Below are 21,418 nucleotides of genomic sequence, written 5' to 3'. Positions count from 1 at the left end.
AAGATGCTTCATTTCGCACTTCGTAATGCATTAATAGATCATTTATGGGAGCATACTAGATGTGGAAGTTGAATATTTATGTAGTATTTAATCTGAATTTTACCATAATGTAATATGTACTTAATTATTTTGTATCTCAATGATTTCACTTTTATTTGAATTATCCATTAATATATATAATCTATAATATTTGCTTACAAATTATATTATTTAAAAATTTATGGTATAAAATAATTTTATATTAAATTGTTATATAAGAAAGGAATATAAATTATATGTGATGAATATGTAAAAAAGAAAAAAAGATAGAATTTCTTTAATAGAAATAAGAAAATAAAATTTAAATAAAAGATAATAATATAATATTGAAGAGAGAGAAGAATATAAAATGAAATATTCTTTTTTGTAGTGAAAATTGGAGTAATGGTTGGAGGCGAAAATGGAGGCAAGGGTTGGAGATGGCCTAAGTTGCATATACAAGAATATGAATCAAATCCACAAATGTTGATATTGAATCCGTCGTTCTCAACTCCACTCTAAAAGGTGCCTAGCGCTTTCATCAATAAGGAAGATCAGATTCTTAAGCAGTGACGAAGCTAGGAATTTTCCAAGGGTATTCAAATTTGAAAGAAGTGAAAAATAATTCACGACAAAGGGTGTTCAATATATGTTATATACTTTTAAAACGTAATATTTTACCTACATACGCAGTGCAATTTTTCGAAGAAGGGTGGTCAGTTGACCACCCTTGTGACCATGTGGCTTCGCCACTGTTCTTAAGTGATTATCACATAAGAGCCCCCAAAGAGTTGATCGAGTAAACTCAACTAGAAAGCTAGGAACAAAAGGAAGTAGATTCGTTGAAGTTTGAAACATTCTTCTGGGCAATATAAAAGCCAACACTAAAGAGCTCCTTTCTTTGTTCCTTTTTAAGAAAAAGAAGAAAGCCAACACTAATGAGTATGTCAATGTTATATTTTGGAATATGTCAACTAGAAGACATCATGATATGAATTACTTGCAAGAAAAAATTAGGCTTTTGTATCATAATACTCACCTGTAAAATAAATTAATACATACCTAGAATCACAGGGAGAAATGGACTGAAACAAACAGTGTTAGGGAATCATTACTTCAAAATGAAGAGCAAAGAGCTCACCTTGGCCTCTTTCTAAGAACAGCAATACTAACTCAGCATGATATCTTTTTATTCTTTTTCTTCAAAGAATTTTCATCATTCTCTCTGCAGCAACTAAGATAAGATAAGCTTGCACTTTATTCTTGCAAATGACTATCAATGGCAGAAGAAATCGAAGCCGATTCGTGGAGTGGAATACTCTGTGGACAGTATCTTAGAGGCTATTACTCTGTTAGCTGCCTCAGTATAATGAACTCCATCCCAACTTAAGAACTCAGACCCTTCACTGCAAACCTGATAACCGGGGTGACCACATGTCACTCCTTTACGGTAGTTGTATGGAGGTCCTCCGTAGCCACAGCATGCCATTAACGGATTTGAGAAGCCTGCAAATGCAGAATCATAACATATGAAAAGTAGTTTTTAGTAAGCTGCCAACTATTTACAAATAGTCAGTAGCTCGTGAGTATAATTACTGTGTTGCTATCTCAGCCCTCATTCTTCTTTAATTTCAAACTTTTCAAGTTTGGTGAATGAACAAGATAACGGTAAAGAAATGGACCTTAGGCCTAACTCACTCCCAAAAGTTAGCTCATACGGTGGGAATGTCGTGAAACCATATAACTCATTCCCGCTCAACCGATGTGAGACATTCTACCCATAACAACAACTCAATTTGCAAGAAGTTTTTGATGACAAGTGAAAAGAACCTCTCTACATGAGGGTACAATAAGAAGGAAACATATTTTTTTGGGAGTTAGCCAATCTTTTTACTAATAATATCAGCATTTCAGTACCAACTTTAGTAGATCCATTCTGATCATTCACAACCTAAAAACTAGGAAAATCTAGCTGACTAACCAAACGAGAAACATTTTATGCTTACCATAGTTGCTGGAGTTGGCTATAAGATCATATTTGATAGCATATATGTCTACATACACAATAGTAGCATCCTTCATTTCAGATCCCAACTCTTGGCACACATGTCGCAGCCCTTCATTAAACAGCTGTGCTGCAGAATTGTAACTTGCAAGACAGCCATGTGGATCAAGATCAGAGGAAACTTTCTGAACCAGGGTAAGTTTTTGAGGTAGGCATCCTAGTGGCCCAGTGTTGTGGACCCAAAATTTCCGCCCTCCTTGAGAATATATGACCTACATTTGAAAAATTTCAAGGGAATGGGCAAACTCTAAGACTATTAAATTTTAAGCTAAAATCATAAAACTTAAATATTTATGTGAAAGGATGGAACAGTAATATTTTCTTATTCAAATCCAATAGAAGCTTTAGCCATAGACATGTTAGTTCCAACTAACAGAACTATTCTCACATGCAGATATTAAGGTCATAAATGAGGGAAACTCCTGAAGAGTTATCGATCTGAGATACTGTATATGGACATGCATCTGGTTTACCAATCATTGTCAACTTCTAAGGGGTGTTCTACGTGCTCAAGAATGGATATGTTTAGCGATATAACTTTTGTTTCAGGACGAGAATGCAAAGCTAAATTACAACTTTAAAATATGAAGTCAAGTAGAACAAGAAGAAGATAGCAACAGCCAAAACTTGATAACTATATTAAGACATGTCAATTGGTATAGACTGCAGAAAATTCCTTTACATTTATGTATATATGCTTTTTTAGTTGTATATACTCTAAGTTGCAAACTAAAAGAAACAGTATATCTTTATGTCTTGACTATGTCTTTGCTGCATTTGGGCAAAAACTGCTATCACATAAATCAGGTAGCTAACCTTTCAGCACCTCATTAACCCTGCGGTGAAACCTTTCTTAACTAACTTTAGCCTTCCTAAGCTTTTCTTCATATAAACTTACTGATATTCTTGTTTGTGTTGTACTTCCTTCTTTTGGTTGGGGAAGCAGGGGAAAGTGAATGAATAGTGATTGAAGAAATTACCTGAATAGCATTCTTGATCTCTGTAACAAAGGAGGGGATCATCTTGACTACTTCTATGTAAGACATGTTCTTAGCAAATGAATCGGCAATGTCATTTTGTCCAATATCTATCATAGAAAGAGCATTGTGGAATCCTTCATCACCAACCAAATTTCCAGAACCTGGATGTAACAATATGAACCTAAGTCAAGATCACGTTCACGTTTCTGGGTACAGGCCATTAGCATGGGTAACAAAAATTATCTATAAGTTTCATAAGCTTAACATCTCTTTGTGTTTGATGCTCTATTAGCAATGAACAAGAAAAACCAAAAAACTAGGGACACACCATCTCAATCTGAAATTGTAATGAGCATGTTGCGCACTGTATAAGTATCTTTTAACTGAATTAAAAGAGTTGGCCTAGCTGGTCTCCAGTCCTCATGCAAACTGGGTAGTTTAATCAAAGACAAATTCACGGAAGAATAGCCAACACAACAGATCCGAGGGTGTGTAAAAGATTTTAATGGTCTACTACTTTTATTTGGACATAGCTCGGCAATTTCCAGCTTGACCTGTTTGAAACAAAACGTGCCCTTTAGCTATTAAACTGGAACAAGAGGGAAAATCAAGGACTAGATTTCAATTATCACATTAAGTATAAACTTGCAGCTTTGATAGCCAACATATTCTGTGTTCAGAACAACATTGCATATGCACACTAATGAGATTATGTCCTCGAATATCACTAGAAAAGCCTCAAAGTATGCAGATTGCAGATTTTCTAAGCACATCGATGTTGGAAATTAGTAGAGTATCAAGAAAGATCCTTACGATCCCCTCCTACCCCCACCACCCATCAGAAAGAAAAAGAATAAGATGTGACTGATACAAGATTTGTGCAGAGAATGAAAGAAAAGTGTAAGAATTACCAGCACTAACAAGTTCAATTGAGCGATCCTTGAAATGAAGAAACTGCATGACTTGAATATTTAGTGCAAACGGTTCATACTTAGGCAGTAAACGAGATCCTGCTATAGCAAAATTTGCTCCATTCAAGAAAGTGGATCCCACAGAGTCTAGGTATGGGCTCAGGAACCTTGTATTAACACTTTGACCTGCACTGACAAAAAAAGCAATCTCATCTCGCATACATTGGTATCCCGTGATATTTGGAGAGTATAATTATGTGTCCAAATCAAAACTAAGAACTCAATATACCATAAACTACACCATCGTTGATTTACATATAGTAGGAGGTTAAGTAGTGCTTCTGGAGGGCCATACAGATCCCAGTATAATGCAACGCATAAAAAAATCTTTGAAAGTTCTATGAAAAATAATGACATGAAAACATTGGAAATATTCCTCAGTGCTATTACAACATTCAAGTTTGTCTTCATTTTTATTTGCCAAGATATTCCATATTCCCAAGGCACATGATAAGAATGTGTGAACCTAAAGATCCGATGATAACTATTTTCCGCACAATGAAGATACCTGCTACATGTTCTGTCTCAATACAGTAGGAGACAATAATCCTAATTGTTTTGCACATTGCATAAGATTCATGACAATTGAGGTCCTAATTACCTTTCACGTTTTATTAACTGAAAGAAGAAATCCATTTAGAATTATCTGTGTAAAAGTTGTATGCAGTTTTCTTTGTTTTGTTGCAGCAAACAGCTTACACCCCTTCTTCCAAGGTAAATAAAATTTAGAACAAAGTAGTTCCATTAAGCATCACTCGACTAACTTTCACTGTAGTGCTACAGTCTTTCCTTGAGTCACCAATTTTAAGTCATTTGATACTTAAAAGAGTATCACATTATAAAACAGAGACTAGGTAAATGAAATGAAGCAAAGTACATTTTCAACTTAGCTTGTACGATAGAGATCATAGTTTACCCAGTCAAATTTTCATTCTCAAATGGATGATGCAAAATAAACTTGGAACAAGGTTATTTTTCAGGACCATATATTTTGTAACTAATGCAATGCTATGCTATTAATGTCCTCAATTTAATTGCATGAATAAACCATAGTAGTCAAGCTGCATTTAATTCAATTAATGAAATGGCAGATACTTACAAACATTAAAATCCAAGTAGGACCCAATCAAATATTCATCACAATCTTACAAAGATATGACATTTTACCTACCAAACAATGCATGCAGTGAATCCAACAAACTCCGCACAAATTCATACTTCCAATGTACAATTAAACAAGCACTATAGAAAATGAAAAGAAAATAAACAAAGTAACAGGAAAAGAAAAAGAAAAAAAAAGGAGCAAGAGTGAATGGGACTTACAGAGAAAATCAAGAATGAGGCGACCATCAGAGAGACGACCAGTTGATCTGCCGAAGAAAGTTCGACCATTTGGGAGGTTAATTGGGTACCCGAGTCCGGCCACGAGTCCACCCGTATCCGAGTTAGAATCACCAAAATTGAAAATAACTGGTGCATTTTTACACTGAGCTAGAACTGGGTTTATGAAACAAGAGGAAAGTGCAGAAATGACAACAACATAAGCTGAAGCTTGTTGTAAGAATGAGACCCAACCCATGTTTGTTTTTCCTCTGGCTTTTACACTAGTCAGTTCTTCAACTTCTTTTTAGTATACAAGTAGAACGTTTGACAGTTCTTGAAAATTGTGGGACCGTTTTGGAACAATGTGTGGGCTCCACTTCATGATAAGTTGTCCCCATTTTGTTCTATTCCAAATGTGTGGACAAATTATTTTCTTATTCTTCTTCCCTTTTTTCTTCAGAAATATTTTTGCCTCCTCCTTGTAGTTTTGCTTTGTTCTTCTTTATATTTCCTCATCTTTGGCAGTTTTTATGTTTTGTCTTTCTGTGGCCACATGGCATGGCAAGTTGTTCTAGTTCCACCCACCATGTGTGTGATATTTGTACATTCTTTTAACTTTATCAAAATAGCAAAAGTCATTGTTCTCTTTTCTTAACTTAGGTCTTATGACTAGGTGTTAAAAGAGTGTGTTGGACAAAATTAACTTATTGATCTACACTATTTTACTCACTTTATCCCCACACCTTTGACGGATTAATTTGGATATAACAGTCTTTGTCTGAGGTGTGGCGTAATTTATGTTGGACTGTCAACTAGAGCTCCTGTCGGTAATATGAAGTAATATTTACTATTCTATCACAATCAGGAGTAATTACCATTTTACCCGATCATTCCATTACAATTCAAAAACTGGCTAGCCCATGTTGTTTTCACCGTAAAATTTAGATATAATTTATATCAACGGCAAGTGGAATCGCCTAACTGATACCGATTTTAGAAATGGAATCAACCGTATCTTTTCTTCGCAATACTGGTTGGTTTCTAATGTTTGTTTTGTATCGCTTTATATATATATCTTGCAGCTACACGAGAAATTATAAAATCTTCCTCAAACTGTATCGAAGAGGAGATCACGCACAATGCTCTAACTTGTAGTGTATACATTGATATGCCGTCTGCTGTGAATTATATTGGAACTTAAATGTTTTTGCCATATGTGGCCCCTTTCTTTTTCTTGTGATCATCATCTGTAGAATCTACTCTTTAATTTTTGTTTTCGTTTACATCTATAAAATGCTTACCTTTTTGTATAATTTTTCCGTCGTCACGTCTTAGTAGTCAGTATCCAGAATTAGATTTAAAACCACGATCAAATTATATATCGTCATATATAGTTAAGATAACAAAAAAAAATGGGTAACGAAGTTTTGCCTTTTTTGTTAATGGTGACGGTGCAAGTTGGCTATGCAGGGATGAACATTGTAGGAACACTTGTCATGGATGCTGGAATGGACCCTTTCGTCCACATTGCTTATCGCCAAATAATTGCCACCATTTCCCTTGTTCCCTTTGCTTACTTCTTCGAGTGGTAATTAATTACCCCTCATTTTAAAGTATCACATAAATATTGTACGAATGTGGATAAATGCTAAATCAGCTTTGCTTTATTCAATCCAGGAAAACTAAGCCGCAGTTGACATCATCTATTCTTTTCTGGATTTTCTTATGTTCTTTGTCCGGGTTAGTGTTCTCTCTTTCAAGCGCATCATCCATGTCGTATAACTACTCCCCCTCAGTTTAAGTTTATTTTAAAGTTTTGAGTAACAAATACATAAATATGTTTGACAAATTAAATTTAATTTCGAGATATTGTGTATTTCTTTTGAACATCACACTTTCTGGTACGTATCCAATATGCAGGTTAACCGCAAGTCAGATTGCATACTTCGTTGGGTTAAAGAATTCCACTCCTACTATCGCCTGTGCATTATCAAACTTAATTCCAGCAGCCACTTTTCTCCTGGCTATCCCTTTTGGGTAATAAATTTTAATTACTACTTTTCTTCAAATCAATATGAGTGTAACATATTATTAATCCCAAAATACTTACTAGAAAAGTACTAATTTAATTTGGCAGGTTGGAGAAAGTGGGGTTTAGAAGTAAGTCAGGGCAATCCAAAGTATGGGGTACAATAATATGTGTTGGTGGTGCCATGTTATTGTCCTTGTATCATGGACCTATTGTAATTGGTCAATCTGGCATCCATTGGAAATTTGCAGAAAATACTGAGAAAAAGAACTCTACTGACCATGTCAATTTAATCTTGGGACCTTTATTGCTTATTGTTAGCACTGTTTCTTATTCATTATGGATTATTTTCCAAGTAATTCTCTTTCTTTTTGTCACAAAATAAAGCACATTCTTTATTTCTTTTTCATATTTTCTTACTTCAAATTATTCATTACTGATTAACTTATTCATCAAATTATGTTTATTTTTTTATTTTATCAGGCAAGAGTAAGCGAGAAGTATGCAGCTCCATACACAAGTACAATGTTGATGTGTTTAATGGCAAGTTTTCAATGTGTGATAATTGGGGTTTTTGTGATTCATGATAAAGCTGCTTGGTTTCTAGACCGTATGAGAACTATTGCCGTTCTTTACAATGTAACAATTACGTTAACAAATTAAATTTAAATTATTGTTTGTATTATTATATATTATTCTTTATTTAATTCAACAGTAAATTTCAGGGAATTGTATGTACTGCGTTAGGATATTGTCTAACTTCATGGTGTATACAAAGAAAAGGTCCTCTCTATGTCTCCGTTTTCTACCCTTTAATGCTAATCATAACGGCCGTTCTTAGTTGGACTTTGCTTCGTGAGAAACTATATCTTGGAACGTAAGTCTTCATTTCACCATTCCAAATTGTTGGTTTTTAATTATTTTTTTAAAATTTTTAACTTACATTTATTATTGTTTGTGAATTTTAGAGTTGTAGGATCGTTCTTGACAGTAGTGGGATTCTATGGTGTCCTATGGGGAAAAGATGAGGAGAAATCCAAGTCGGAGACAGAAAATCTTGAGATAAAAACAGATAAATTGAAGCAGCAAGGAGCAAAGTGAGATTTAGAACTGCTATTATCTGGGCATTCAAATCCTAAAGCCAATGCCAGTAAATAGACGCTCCTAAGTATGCATTGATCTTATTGACTTTCGATCAGTTTAGGAAAGAGAAATTTTAGTAGTCCAATGGGTTGATTACGTAAACTTTCACCTTGTTGATAAGGATTTAATTATCCACCTTGTAATCCCCTAACCTTCCCCTAGAGCTATTTGGTCTAATTACAAGACCTAATCATGAGTCAAGTTTGCATGTTAACTTGTGTAATATCATGAAGTTATTATGAAGCTTAGTCCCAGTTACGTTTCCTGGCATATAATCATCTTCGCCCCTACACATGTTATAACACAAATATGCTAAATGAGCATCTCAAACAATTAACTGGTACTTCAATTCAACTTCCCTGAAAACTAAAAACGAAAGCAAAAAACGATTACTAGAGAAATCTAAAAGTAAAACAATTTTGGATTGGTTTTATATTCTTATATATATATATATATATATATATATATATATATATATATATATATATATATATATATATATATATATATATATATATAAAGTGAAAGCATTAATTAAATCAATTCCAAAAATTCAAAATTAAATGACAAAAGAAAAAAATAAAAATATTAAAAGGATGAAGTGGGGCAAATGCACATAGAGTTGAGTTGTCACTAAGCAGAAGCAAAAAGGGACAATAGAGCGATAGCATGACGCATTTAATCATAAATTACAGGTCTGGAGGCGAGAGAAGGTGTATTTTTAAACCCAAGGGTTAAAATCATTTTTCGATATCGGTTAACCCGTTAAGAAAATTGAATAAATCAAGTCTCGAACTGCTAACCCAACAATGAAATAAATATTTTTGAATAGTTAATCCAGTAATTCGATATTAATAATTTAATAATATTTGAATCAATATTACCGGAAATATGCATCCCTAAGCGCCGTTTTTTTTTATTCTCGATCAATTTCATCTATATTATATATTAATTTCATTTCTATCTAGATTAGCCCTACATACAGTATTTACACCAAATTAACTAATTAATCAATATGATTTTTAATATATTTTTATTATTTAATTATTATAAATTCATGTTATTTAATATAAATACCGATATGGAACTATATGTTTTCAGTGGCGACAAGTGAATTGATACCTTAGGGACGCAGAGAACATAATACTAGACTACACAAGAAAGGAATAAGTTAATGCTCGACATTCAAACAATTCAAAAAGTTTAAAAAGAGAGTTTGACCAGCTCTTTAATAGTGGATTATCTATCATGAAGTGATGTCTTACAACTTAGTATAAAGTTTGCATAACCGGAAAAAAATAAACATAAAGTTCTGAAAATTAAACTCTTTCTGAGTGACCTATTGTACCAAACAGTTCTAAAGCATCATTAAAAAGCATAACAAAAATTATTTTTCGAATAAATCGGGTCTATTATTTCCTTTGATTAAAGGGAAATCATAAAGTCTCAAGATGTGACTTCTTAAAAAGGATACCCTAGTCCCTACCATATATATAGCTCAGAGCAATTAACTAGCGTTAAAGGACTAAAGTTATAAAAAGGAAATCATCAAAGACAAGAACAATGAGTAAAGCAATTAAATACTCCATAGGAAGTGTCCGTTCCAGAAAAGGAAATAAAAAGAAAAGAAAACGATTGTTGTGGAAGTGGTGAAAAGAAAAGTGTAGCAAAGGAATATTAAACGAAAAAATGTAAAGAAGGCGGGCCAAACAAAGCGTAAGTGGACAAAGTAATGCCGTTTGTGTTAAGTGGACGAAGTGTTCTAATAATTTGTAATGTCGTATTTGACATTGTATACTTATGTTTATCTTCTCAAAATGATAACACGATACATCGATACCTAAGTATCTTAAATCTTTAAATTTAATAACGTGCTACTAAGTTGCATGATTAATTGGTAATGTATACGGTTAAAACCGGACTCACCCGATTTTACTACTTGACCGAGACCGGGAGGTTGCATCGAAGGATGGCCTCGTAACGGAACAGACTAAATCACGAGGATAAGGCACCGAGTTCAGAACCGAGGTACCTATCGAGATCGAGGCCAGCAGCGATCAAGACCGAATGAGACAGGCATCGAGCAAGATCAAAGATAACATAATAACGGAAAGATGAAATATCCTTGACTGGTCGAAGATCATGGCGGAAATCTCGGAACGAATCAAATTAGAAATGGTTAATTAGCTAATCATGAGATTTTCTTCTGTAATTAGAGTTATACCATAAGTAGAATTTCTCTACTATATAAAGGGGGAGTATAAACCATTTGTAAGATATATTGTTCTCGCATAAAAAAGCCAATATAACGCTCTCTCTTTAGCTTATACTCTCTTGTTCATCAGCTTGCTTTATTTTTAACCGTTTTGGTATCAATCAGTTCGAGGGCACCCTAACTCGAGGGTTGAATTCCGTTTCAACACTGGTTCGCTTTACTTTATAGTTCATTTCTATTATTAATCTTCATATTTATCAATTGATATTAAGTGAGATCACGTGTCCTTAGAACCATATTATAAGTTTAATTATTATTCAATTTTAAGGGTAAACTGTTTGGCGCCCACCGTGGAGCTAAGGATAATAGTGATTGCTTACTACTAATTCCGATAACACACACTGATTTACACTTGTTCTCATAAGAGTCTTTGTTTTCAGGATAAACATGTCAAACTCACAAGCAGCGCCTACACATAGTGACGAAAGCCTCGGATTTCACGGGAAAAATGATAATATAGCCGCCGTAGGGATCGAGGTGCCTCAGGCTGACCTCGAAGGAGCACCAATTGCAAATCCCGTCGATGTCAGTTCACATGTCACCCTAAATACAAATTTGGGCGTTGATCTCGAAGGTAGCGTACGCAGGGAAGTTCGATCAGATGGTCGAGGTACGCAGGGCGGAGAAGATGGTGGAGTTAGCCTCCAATTGATATTCGAAATGTTACAGGCTCAACAAGCCCAAAATCAGCACCGAACACCGAGTAGGATCGAACTAGAAGTCGTCCACAGGACCGAGCCTGTGCTGGAAAGGTCGGACACCAACGAATTGGGGACTGACCCCGTCATTATGAAAATGCTCGAGGAGCTCACTAAACGGATTGAATCGGGAGAAAAGAAAATCGAGGCAAATGACAAGAAAGTAGAGACATACAACTCCCGAGTTAACCAAATACCGGGGGCACCGCTAATTCTAAAGGGTATGGATTCAAAGAAATTCATACAGAAACTTTTCCCTCCAAGTGCGGCTCCGAAACCCATTCCGAAGAAATTCTAAATGCCAAAAATTCCTAAGTACAGTGGAACCACCGACCCTAATGAGCATGTCACTTCTTATACATGCGCAACAAAAGGGAATGACTTGGAAGACGATGAGTTCAGATCTGTTCTACTGAAGAAATTTGGAGAAACCTTGTCGAAAGGAGCAATGATATGGTACCACAATTTGTCGCCTAATTCCATCGATTCCTTCGCCATGCTTGCAGACTCCTTCTTAAAGGCACATGCCGGAGCGATAAAGGTTGCGACTAGGAAGTCGGACCTCTTCAAGTTGAAACAAAAAGACAACAAAATATTGAGGAAATTCGTATCTCGGTTCCAGATAGAACGCATGGAACTACCACCGATCACAGACGATTGGGTTGTTCAAGCCTTTACTCAAGGTTTGAACGAACGAAGTTCGGTGGCATCACGACAGCTGAAGCTAAATTTAATTGAATATCTAGTGGTAACTTGGGCTGATGTACATAATCGGTACCAGTCAAAGATCAGGGTCGAGGATGATCCATTGGGGACCCCTTCCGGTTCCGTTTATCCAAACAGGCCCGTCGGCAGAACTCAAAGGGATATCGACAGAGAACTCTGGTCGAACAAAGATCGGTATCAACCATACAACACAGATTGTAGAAACAGCGGCCCAGGATGCAATCCCATCCGAAATGATCAAAGGAACGGTCGAAGACAGAGCTCTCGAGGGCTCATGAGCAAAAGTGGCTTCGATAAACATGCCGATCCCACAGAAGCACCACGATTATCAGAATACAACTTTAGTATAGACGCATCAGGTATTGTGTCAGCCATTGGGAGAATCAAAGATACTAGATGGCCTAGACCCCTACAAACCGATCCATACCAAAGAAACCCCAATCAAATATGCAAATACCATGGTACACATGGTCATAGAACCAAAGACTGCAGACAACTAAGGGCGGAGGTGGCCCGTTTATTCAACGAGGGTCACCTTCGAGAATTCTTGAGCGACCGAGCTAAAAACTATTTCAGAGACATGGATGCAAACAGGAAAAACGAGCAGGGAGAACCACAGCACGTGATTCACATGATCGTAGGTGGGGTCGATATTCCACAAGGGCCCGTGTTCAAACGCACTAAAATATCAATCACCAGGGAAAAAATGAACTCGAGACTATGTACCAGAAGTCACTTTATCATTCAATGATGAGGAAGCAAAAGGGATCTCACAACCCCACAATGATGCTTTGGTAATCTCTATCCTTATGAATAAAATTCATGTTAAACGTGTTTTAATTGATCTAGGAAGCTCGGCCAATATTATTCGATCGAGGGTCCTGGAGCAGCTCGGCCTACAAGATTAGATCGTACTCGCAGCTCGGATTCTCAATGGCTTCAACATGGCGAGTGAAAAAACTAAAAGTGAAATTATCCTACCAGTAAATGTAGCCAGAACTATTCGAGAAACAAAGTTCCATATGATCGAGGGCGATATAAGATACAACGCACTGCTCGGAAGACCCTGGATTCACAACATGAGGGCGGTCCCCTCAACCTTTCACCAAATTCTAAAGTTCACAACACCGGATGGAGTAAAAATGGTGTATGGGGAACAACATGCTTCCAAAGAAATATTTGCGGTCGACGAAGTAACACCGATATCGGCGCTTTCATCAACAAAGGGATAGGAGTCCAAAGGAAAACAGGAAGCTAAATAGCAACCACAACCACCAGCTTCGACTCAGTCGGAGAAGCAGGGAACGGACGAGGACGATGACTACTGGATCCCTCAATCCTTCATAATCCCCGAGGATTCCGACGCAACCAAATTGTCAGTCAAAGAGCTGGAGCAAGTCATATTGATCGAGCATCTACCCGATCGAAAAGTATACCTGGGTACGGGATTAACCCCCGAGCTTAGGGAAAAACTCATTAAATTTCTTATCAATAACATGGATTGTTTTGCTTGGTCCCACCTAGATATGACAGGGATCCCGCCGGAGATCACTACATATCGACTGAGCTTGGACCTGAAGTTCCGCACGGTAAAACAAAAGAGAAGGCCCCAGTCCGAGGTAAAAAATGCATTCATCAAGGACGAGGTAACCAAACTTCTCAAAATAGGATCCATTCGGGAGGTAAAATATCCCGAATGGTTAGCAAACGTAGTCGTAGTCCCTAAAAAGGGAAATAAACTTAGAATGTGCGTAGACTATAAAGATTTAAACAAAGTATGTCCTAAAGACTCTTTTCCTCTGCCGAATATCGATCGCATGATTGATGCCACGGCCGGCCATAAGATCCTTAGTTTTCTCGATGCTTACTTCGGGTACAATCAAATACAAATGAACACGGAGGATCAGGAAAAGACTTCGTTCATCACCAAGTACGGTACCTATTGTTATAATGTAATTCCGTTTGGACTAAAAAATGCTGGTGCCACTTATCAACGCTTAGTAAATAATGTTCGAAGAACAAATAGGTAAATCAATGGAGGTTTATATTGACGATATGCTAGGTAAGTCCCTGCGAGCAGATGACCATTTGACACATTTGCAGGAGACCTTCGATATACTAAGGAAATACAATATGAAGCTCAACCCGGAGAAATGTGCATTCGGGGTCGGCTCGGGCAAGTTTCTCGGCTTTATGGTATCAAATCGGGGGATCAAAATCAACCCCGATAAGATCAAGGCAATCGAAGATATCACAGTCGTGGACAATGTTAAGGTCGTACAAAGATTAACAGGGCGTATAGCCGCCCTAGGCTAATTCATCTCGAGGTCTTCAGATAGAAGTCACAGGTTTTTCTCACTGCTCAAAAAGAAGAGCAGTTTTGCATGGACCCCGGAATGCCAACAAGCATTGGAAGAATTAAAGCGGTGCCTCCCGAACCCGCCATTGCTTCATACCCCGAAAGCGGACGAGCGAATCTACTTGTACTTAGCAGTCTCAAAAATCGCGGTAAGTGGGGTCCTAGTTCGAGAAGAGCAAGGTACGCAATTTCTTGTTTATTATGTTAGTCGAACTTTGGGTGAGGCCGAGACCCGGTACCCACATTTAGAAAAATTAGCGCTTTCCCTAATAAGCGCCTCTAGGAAATTAAAACCATATTTTCAGTGTCACTCGATCTGTGTGGTGACTACTTATCCCCTTCACAATATTTTGCATAAGCCCGAACTTTCAGACCGATTAGCCAAATGGGCCGTCGAGAATCGAGGACTCTACGTACGAAGGTCGCACGATTCACATTGGCCGAAGATGGAATACTATATAGAAGGATGTTCGATGTACCATTGGCCATATGTTTGGGGCCAGGAGATACCAACTACGTCCTACTAGAAATCCACGAGGGCACCTGCGGAAATCATTCCGGTGCCGAATTATTGGTTCACAAAGTCATTAGAGCAGGATACTATTGGGCCGATATGGAAAAGGATACAAAAGAGTTTGTTCGAAAGTGCGACAAATGTCAAAGGTGTGCGCCGATGATTCGCCAACCCGGAGAGCAACTCCACTCAGTCTTATCCCCATAGCCATTCATGAAATGGGGAATGGATATCGTCGGCCCTCTACCATCGGCCCCAGGTAAAGCTAAATTTATTTTGTTTATGACTGACTATTTCTCTAAGTGGGTTGAAGCACAGGTTTTCGAGAAAATTAGAGAGAAAGAAGTCATAGACTTCATCTGGGACCACATTATATGTCGATTCGGGATGCCTGCCGAGATCGTATGTGATAATGAAAAGCAATTCGCCGGTAGCAAAGTGACAAAATTTCTCGAAGATCACAAAATAAAAAGGATCCTGTCATTGCCATATTATCCCATTGGGAACGACAGGCCGAATCGACAAACAAGACCATCATTCAAAATCTAAAGAAAAGATTGAACGACGCTAAGGGAAAATGGAGAGAAATATTGCCCGAAGTCCTTTGGGCGTATCGAAAAATGCCAAAATCCAGTACGGGGGCAACACCATTGTCTTTAGTATATGGCGCCGAAATTCTGATTCCGGTTGAAGTCGGGGAACCCAACATCAGGTTTCGATATGCAACGGAAGAGTCAAATCACTAGGCTATGAATATAAGTCTCGAATTGCTAGATGGCAAACGCGAAGCCGCCTTCGTTTGAATGGCCGCACAGAAACAGCGGATCGAAAGGTACTACAATCGAAGAGCCAATCTTTGACACTTTAAAATCGGGGACTTGGTTCTGAGGAAGGTCACCCTCAATTCTCGAGACCCAAATGAAAGAAAGCTTGGCCCGAACTGGGAGGGACCGTATTAGGTCCCCGATATCATCGGAAATGGATCCTACAAACTTGGCATGATGAACGGCGAACAATTACCAAACAATTGGAACATATCACTCCTCAAATGATATTACTGCTAAGGTACGACCTTCTCCACTTTTGTTTATATTTTATACTAACCAATAACAGGTGTTTAATCGAAGACATCAAAGGATTCTTCAAACACAAAATCCTTAGGTCTGAAAGCACGCGTTGCACTCTTTTTCCCTTAGACCGGTTTTTGTCCCAAATGGATTTTTCCGGCGAGGTTTTTAACGAGGAAACCATTATTCGTACTAACTTAGAGCAATTCAACAGTATCTGAGGCTCTTTTACAATCAACCTCAAATACTGGGGAGCATCACCCTCGGATAGTTATAAGGAAAATACTTCGTGCTGACAGGGTCTCGATAGGTAAATTGTGTAAGGGTCAAACGGTCGAACGAACCATGCCCATGTAGATTACTCGTGCCCTAATAGCAAACATATATGCATGTTAATATATTGAAAAAATTATTTTTCCTTACTAGATATTTTATGCCTTAGAGAAATTTTTACTTTACAATGTCGTACTTGTGGTCTATTGTGAAAACTGGCTTAAGGGACGGTCACAACTAAAGTTCGAACAATTGATCCCGCACTCGGGGACTGCCATCCAAAAAATCGACATGATCGAATTACTAAAACCTCGAGATCGTAAGACCTTAAAAAGGAAACCCTCGATTTTATAGGCCATGGCCACCCCCACTCGGGGACTAACACTTCGAACGAGTTCGAAGTATAGCAGGAAAACAAGCCTAAGGGGCAAATCCCAAACTAAAGGCTACGGCCAAATTAACACGGTTCGGAGATGTTCGAATTCCGTTATAAAACAGGCCTTCAAATATTCTCATATACCGGTTAAAAAAGCTACCCTCAGCTGAATTACTAAGGGTATCGATAATATCGACCCTCGAAAACCCTAATGGGTACAAAGTCGTTCGAACTCTCGAACAAATTCTTTATTTTATGCTAAGGCATTACGAAACAAAGGGTGTCGATAATATCGACCCTTGAAAACCCTAATGGGTACGGAATCATTCAAACTCTCGAGCAAATCCCTTATTTAATGCTAAGGTACAATAGATTTTATATGATTAAACAATAAACTTTTCAAGCCGAAAAGGGAAAAAAGCCATTCTTTTTACTATGGCCGTATCGGCCTAATTCAAGAGCCTAAAAGGCTATTTTATTTTTGAGTTCGAGAAATCATCCTCACTCAATTAAAACCTAAGGGTCACCCTACTCCGAGTTCGAGTAAGTACTCACTCGATTAATACTATACTAGTCCGGCTTCGATCAAGTTGCCTAAGCCTCGAACTTATGAGTAAAATTTTCATAAAGTATGAATGAAACAGAATTTTCATGAGGCAGAAAATAGAATAAAGACAAATCAAAGAGAAAAAAGATCTTTTATATATACGAAGATATTTACAAGGACCGATCAGGGTTCCGCACAAAAAATCAAAAAAGAAAAAGCCTAAGATTCCTAATTTTCCTCAGGGGTAGCTTTTTTTCCATCGAGGTCCTCCCCATTCTCGAACCCTCTCTTGCTGCCACCATCATCATCATCATCGGAAGAGGCCAGCGCTCCAGCATCAGCTTTATGGTCTCTAGCCTTTATTATCTCGTTGGTAAGATCGAAACCTCGAGCATGGATCTCCTCGAGGGTTTCCCTTCGAGATTGGCATTTGGCGAGTTCCGAAATCCAATGTGCTTGAGTTTGAGCGGTCTCGGCTGCCTCTCTTTCTTGGACTTGAGCGGCTTTAGCATCGGCCCGGTAGACAACCACAATCGCATCTGCCTCGGCATTTTCCTTTTCGGCTTCAGATTTGGCCTTTGCAAGTTCGGAAGCCAACCGAACCTCGAGCTCCTCTATTTTCTTTGCCTGAGCCGAGCTCTTCTCCTTCATGCCTCGAAGCTGACTTTCGACCGATGACAATTGGGCTCGAGCAGTCTTTTTTTCTGCAGCAAAGCGGTCCATACTTTCTTTCCACCCCAAGGTCTCTGCCTTCATCATGTTGACCTCTTCGTGTAACTGCTCGATCCTCTCGACCTTTTGCTACAGCTGTGAGAATGAAACTTTAGCCACCGTTCCCGAATAGAGCCCATGAGCTTTTAAGATTTTCATTACCTGCTCGATCAGGTCGGTCTGATCTTTGTGAGCCGTGGCCAATTCGGCTCGGAGGTCCTTGATCTTTTCTTCTTTTTGTCCACGGAGAAGGTTGAGGGCATTCCTCTCCTCAGTAAGCCTTTGTATGTCGGCCTCGTACCGACTTAGCACAACTCGAGACCAAGAAAATGCTTCCCGATGAAGCACTGAGGCCTACGCAGAAAGATGAAAAGAAGTTAAACAGAAAGAGAAAAATGAACACAAGGGTAATACCAACAAGGGGAGTTAAGGTTTACCCGATTCAGAGCTTGCTGCGCTTCGTTGAAAAGGCTCGATGCCTCGCCCGAGTCCTTCCTCGAGACCTCTAAGTTGCTCAGGCCGGTAGCATCTCCGACCCCAGTAAAGTAATCACGGAAGGGGTCCTCCCTTCCGTGGGCTCCTTCGATGGAGGGGGTCTTCAAAGCCCGAGCCTTTTGAATCATCTCCTCAGAAAACGAGGGGAGCAGCGGGGAGCCTCCAATTTCTATTGCCCCAAGTGGATCACTTGGGGCGTTCTCTCCATCTCAAGGGGCCTCGATACCAGCCCCTATAGCCGTACCCACCATTGGCTCATTATGGTGGGAGGCATCTTCAATCCTCGATGACTCGGGAACTTCGCCCAAGTCTCTTCCTGAGACCCCCTCATCTCGAGATGGAGTCTCTGCAGCCTTCACCAATTCAGTGGCCTTTGGGGCCTCGGTGCTCATTCCCACTCGGGCCATCATCTCGGAGTCATCTTCTTCATCTTCCTCCCTTAGATGCCGAACAGAGTCTTCGGTCAGAAGGATGATGTTCTTCTTCGGCTTACGAGCCTTCTTGTTCTGGATCCTCGGAGGTTGAGGTCTTTTTTCTCTTTTTGTCCTTCGCCAGTCTCGGTGCCGGGATCGAAGTCTCCTCCTCACCAGATAGGGGCCTCATGACAGCATCTTTGCCAAGGCCTGTATGAAAGGAAATTAAGTAAGATATGCTTTAACAAAATCATCAAAGACATGGAAAATGGGCTTACCAAGAGTCTTGGCTTCTCATCGGCCCTTTGATAAATCGCGCCATGAGCGCTCGACATATGTAGAGGTCGAGGCCAGGTTTCGAACCCAGCTCTCGAGGTCGGGAATCGCATGGGGCATCCAAGCGATCGCTACATCATGGAAAAAGACATCGATGAGAAAAGACAAAGGAACAAATAATACATAGAAGCTAACAGTGAGACGGTACTTACGATTCATGTTCCATTTCTAGGAAAATGACATCTTCTCGGCTAGGATTAGGTCGGAAGTCCTCACTCAAACAAACCGGCCCATCCAACCTCGATCCTTCTCCTCGTCTATGCTCGAGAACAACACTTTTGTAGCCCGACGTTGGAGTTTTATTAACCCGCCTCGATAGAGGCGGGGGCTATACAATCTGATAAGGTGATCGAGGGTGAAAGGGAGCCCCTCGATTTTGCTCACGAAGAATCGGAGCAGAATAACAATTTGCCAAAAGGAAGGATAGATTTGGCCTAGGGTTATTCGATATTGACGGCAAAAATCAACGATGACGGGGTTGAGGGGGCCCAATATGAAAGGGTAAGTGTAAACACTTAGAAACCCTTCTACATGGGTGGTGATATCTTCTTCGGGGGTCGGGATCACCACCTCTTTTCCCTCCCATTTACAGTATTTCTTTACCTGCTTAAGGTATCCCTCAGTTATCGAGCATATATACCTCGACACTGGCTCGCATCGACCAGGAATCAACGAGGATTTATCGGTCTTGAAATCGAAGTTTAGCACGCACCCCCCCAGGAATGCATTCCTCAAGACGGGGTTCCACCTGCGTTTTTCCGCTGGCTGGTTGAGAAGATGAAGCAACTTCTTTTTGTGGTACCGTTTTTGATGTTTTTACCATTTTTGTGTAACTTTAAAGAAGAGGAAGATAATAGGACTTGACGTTTGAGAAAGGATTAACAGCAAAACCTGAAGATTTATAAAAGGGAAGAAGAACTTAAGAGATGTAAAAGCTTTGGAGATTAGAAGGAAGTGAAAGTAAAGTTTGAATCAATGAAGAAGGGGTCTATTTTATTGGATTCATGGGGACGGTTCAAGGGCACTAGTGGCCGACCACCAACTGACACTCATTAATGATTTGGAAAACTGTACCGACGGGACGTTTCGGTCATTTCTGTCGCTTACGTCACGAGGATAACGTCATGACATATCGAGGTAGAAAATTGAAGGCTCAATTCGTTTCTTACCATTTCACTCCAAAAAATGAGGGGACTATCTATATACGGTTAAAATCGGGCCCACCCGATTTTACTACTTGACCGAGACCGGGAGGTTGCATCGAAGGATGACCACGTAATGAAACAGATTAAATCACGAGGATAAGGTACCGAGTTCAGAACCGAGGTACCTGTCGAGATCGAGGCCAGCAACGATCGAGACCGAATGAGACAGGCATCGAGCAAGATCGAAGATAACATAATAACGGAAAGGTGAAATATCCGTGACTGGTCGAAGATCATGGCGGAAAATCTCGAAAAGGATTAAATTAGGAATGATTAATTAGCTAATCATAGGATTTCCTTCTTTAATTAGAGTTATACCATAAGTAGAATTCCTCTACTATATAAAGGGGAGTATCAACCATTTATAAGATATATTGTTCTCGCATAAAAAGGCCAATATAATGCTCTCTCTTTAGCTTATACTCTCTTGTTCATCAGCTTGCTTTATTTTTAACCGTTTTGGTATCAATCAGTTCGAGGGCACCCTAGCTCGAGGGTTGAATTCCGTTTCAACACTGGTTTGCTTTACTTTATAGTTCATTTATATTATTAATCTTTATATTTATCAATTGGTATTAAGTGAAATCACGTATCCTTAGAACCATATTACAAGTTTAATTGTTATCCAATTTTAAGGGTAAACAGTTTGGCGCCCACTGTGGGGCTAAGGATAATAGTGATTGCTTAATACTGATTCCGATAACACACACTGTTTTACACTTGTTCTCGTAAGAATCTTTGTTTTCAAGATAAACATGTCAAACTCACAAGCAGCGCCTACACATGGTGACGACGGCCTCGGATTTCATGGGGAAAATGACAATATAGCCGCCCCAGGGATCGAGGTGCCTCAGGCTGACCTCGAAGGAGCACCAATTGCAAATCCCATCGATG

At 38.9% G+C, this 21,418-nt stretch overlaps 2 protein-coding genes across 3 annotated transcripts; one reads left to right on the top strand and one right to left on the bottom strand.

Annotated features, from left to right (window-relative positions):
* Positions 1–957: 957 nt before the first annotated feature.
* On the bottom strand, positions 958–5,749 carry LOC107828419 (GDSL esterase/lipase At1g09390). The gene is made up of 5 exons (XM_075238573.1): positions 5,358–5,749; positions 3,975–4,160; positions 3,064–3,224; positions 2,025–2,295; positions 958–1,524 (listed from the first exon to the last, which is right to left on the bottom strand). Exons 1-5 carry the CDS (start codon positions 5,611–5,613, stop codon positions 1,295–1,297), a joined length of 1,104 nt encoding a protein of 367 aa, XP_075094674.1. The 5' UTR covers positions 5,614–5,749; the 3' UTR covers positions 958–1,294.
* Positions 5,272–8,779, top strand: LOC107828420 (WAT1-related protein At1g09380-like). Of its 2 annotated transcripts, XM_016655715.2 has the most exons (8): positions 5,272–5,591; positions 6,828–6,945; positions 7,035–7,097; positions 7,278–7,394; positions 7,495–7,741; positions 7,870–8,025; positions 8,112–8,263; positions 8,355–8,779. In XM_016655715.2, the coding sequence occupies exons 2-8, from the start codon at positions 6,830–6,832 to the stop codon at positions 8,485–8,487; spliced, it is 984 nt and encodes a 327-aa protein (XP_016511201.1). In that variant the 5' UTR covers positions 5,272–5,591; positions 6,828–6,829; the 3' UTR covers positions 8,488–8,779. The 2 variants fall into 2 exon arrangements, with proteins under 2 accessions (XP_016511201.1, XP_016511200.1); XM_016655714.2 differs by lacking the exon at positions 5,272–5,591 and having other exon boundaries at positions 6,456–6,945.
* Positions 8,780–21,418: the final 12,639 nt, after the last annotated feature.

This window comes from Nicotiana tabacum, chromosome 19, assembly GCF_000715075.1.
Source record: "Nicotiana tabacum cultivar K326 chromosome 19, ASM71507v2, whole genome shotgun sequence".
NCBI classification, from domain to species: Eukaryota; Viridiplantae; Streptophyta; class Magnoliopsida; order Solanales; family Solanaceae; genus Nicotiana; species Nicotiana tabacum.
The sequence above is the reverse complement of the archived record's forward strand: the minus strand, read 5'-3'. Positions and strand labels throughout refer to the sequence as shown.

Coding starts and splice junctions, on each gene's coding strand:
- LOC107828419 (XM_075238573.1), bottom strand. CDS start 5,613: ATGGGTTGGGTCTCATTCTTACAACAAGCTTCAGCTTATGTTGTTGTC. Junction 2,296..3,063: donor AGATCAAGAATGCTATTCAG/GTAATTTCTTCA, acceptor TTTCAAATGTAG/GTCATATATTCTCAAGGAGG. Junction 1,525..2,024: donor AGCCAACTCCAGCAACTATG/GTAAGCATAAAA, acceptor CTGCATTTGCAG/GCTTCTCAAATCCGTTAATG.
- LOC107828420 (XM_016655714.2), top strand. CDS start 6,770: ATGGGTAACGAAGTTTTGCCTTTTTTGTTAATGGTGACGGTGCAAGTT. Junction 7,098..7,277: donor TTCTTATGTTCTTTGTCCGG/GTTAGTGTTCTC, acceptor TCCAATATGCAG/GTTAACCGCAAGTCAGATTG. Junction 7,742..7,869: donor CATTATGGATTATTTTCCAA/GTAATTCTCTTT, acceptor TTATTTTATCAG/GCAAGAGTAAGCGAGAAGTA.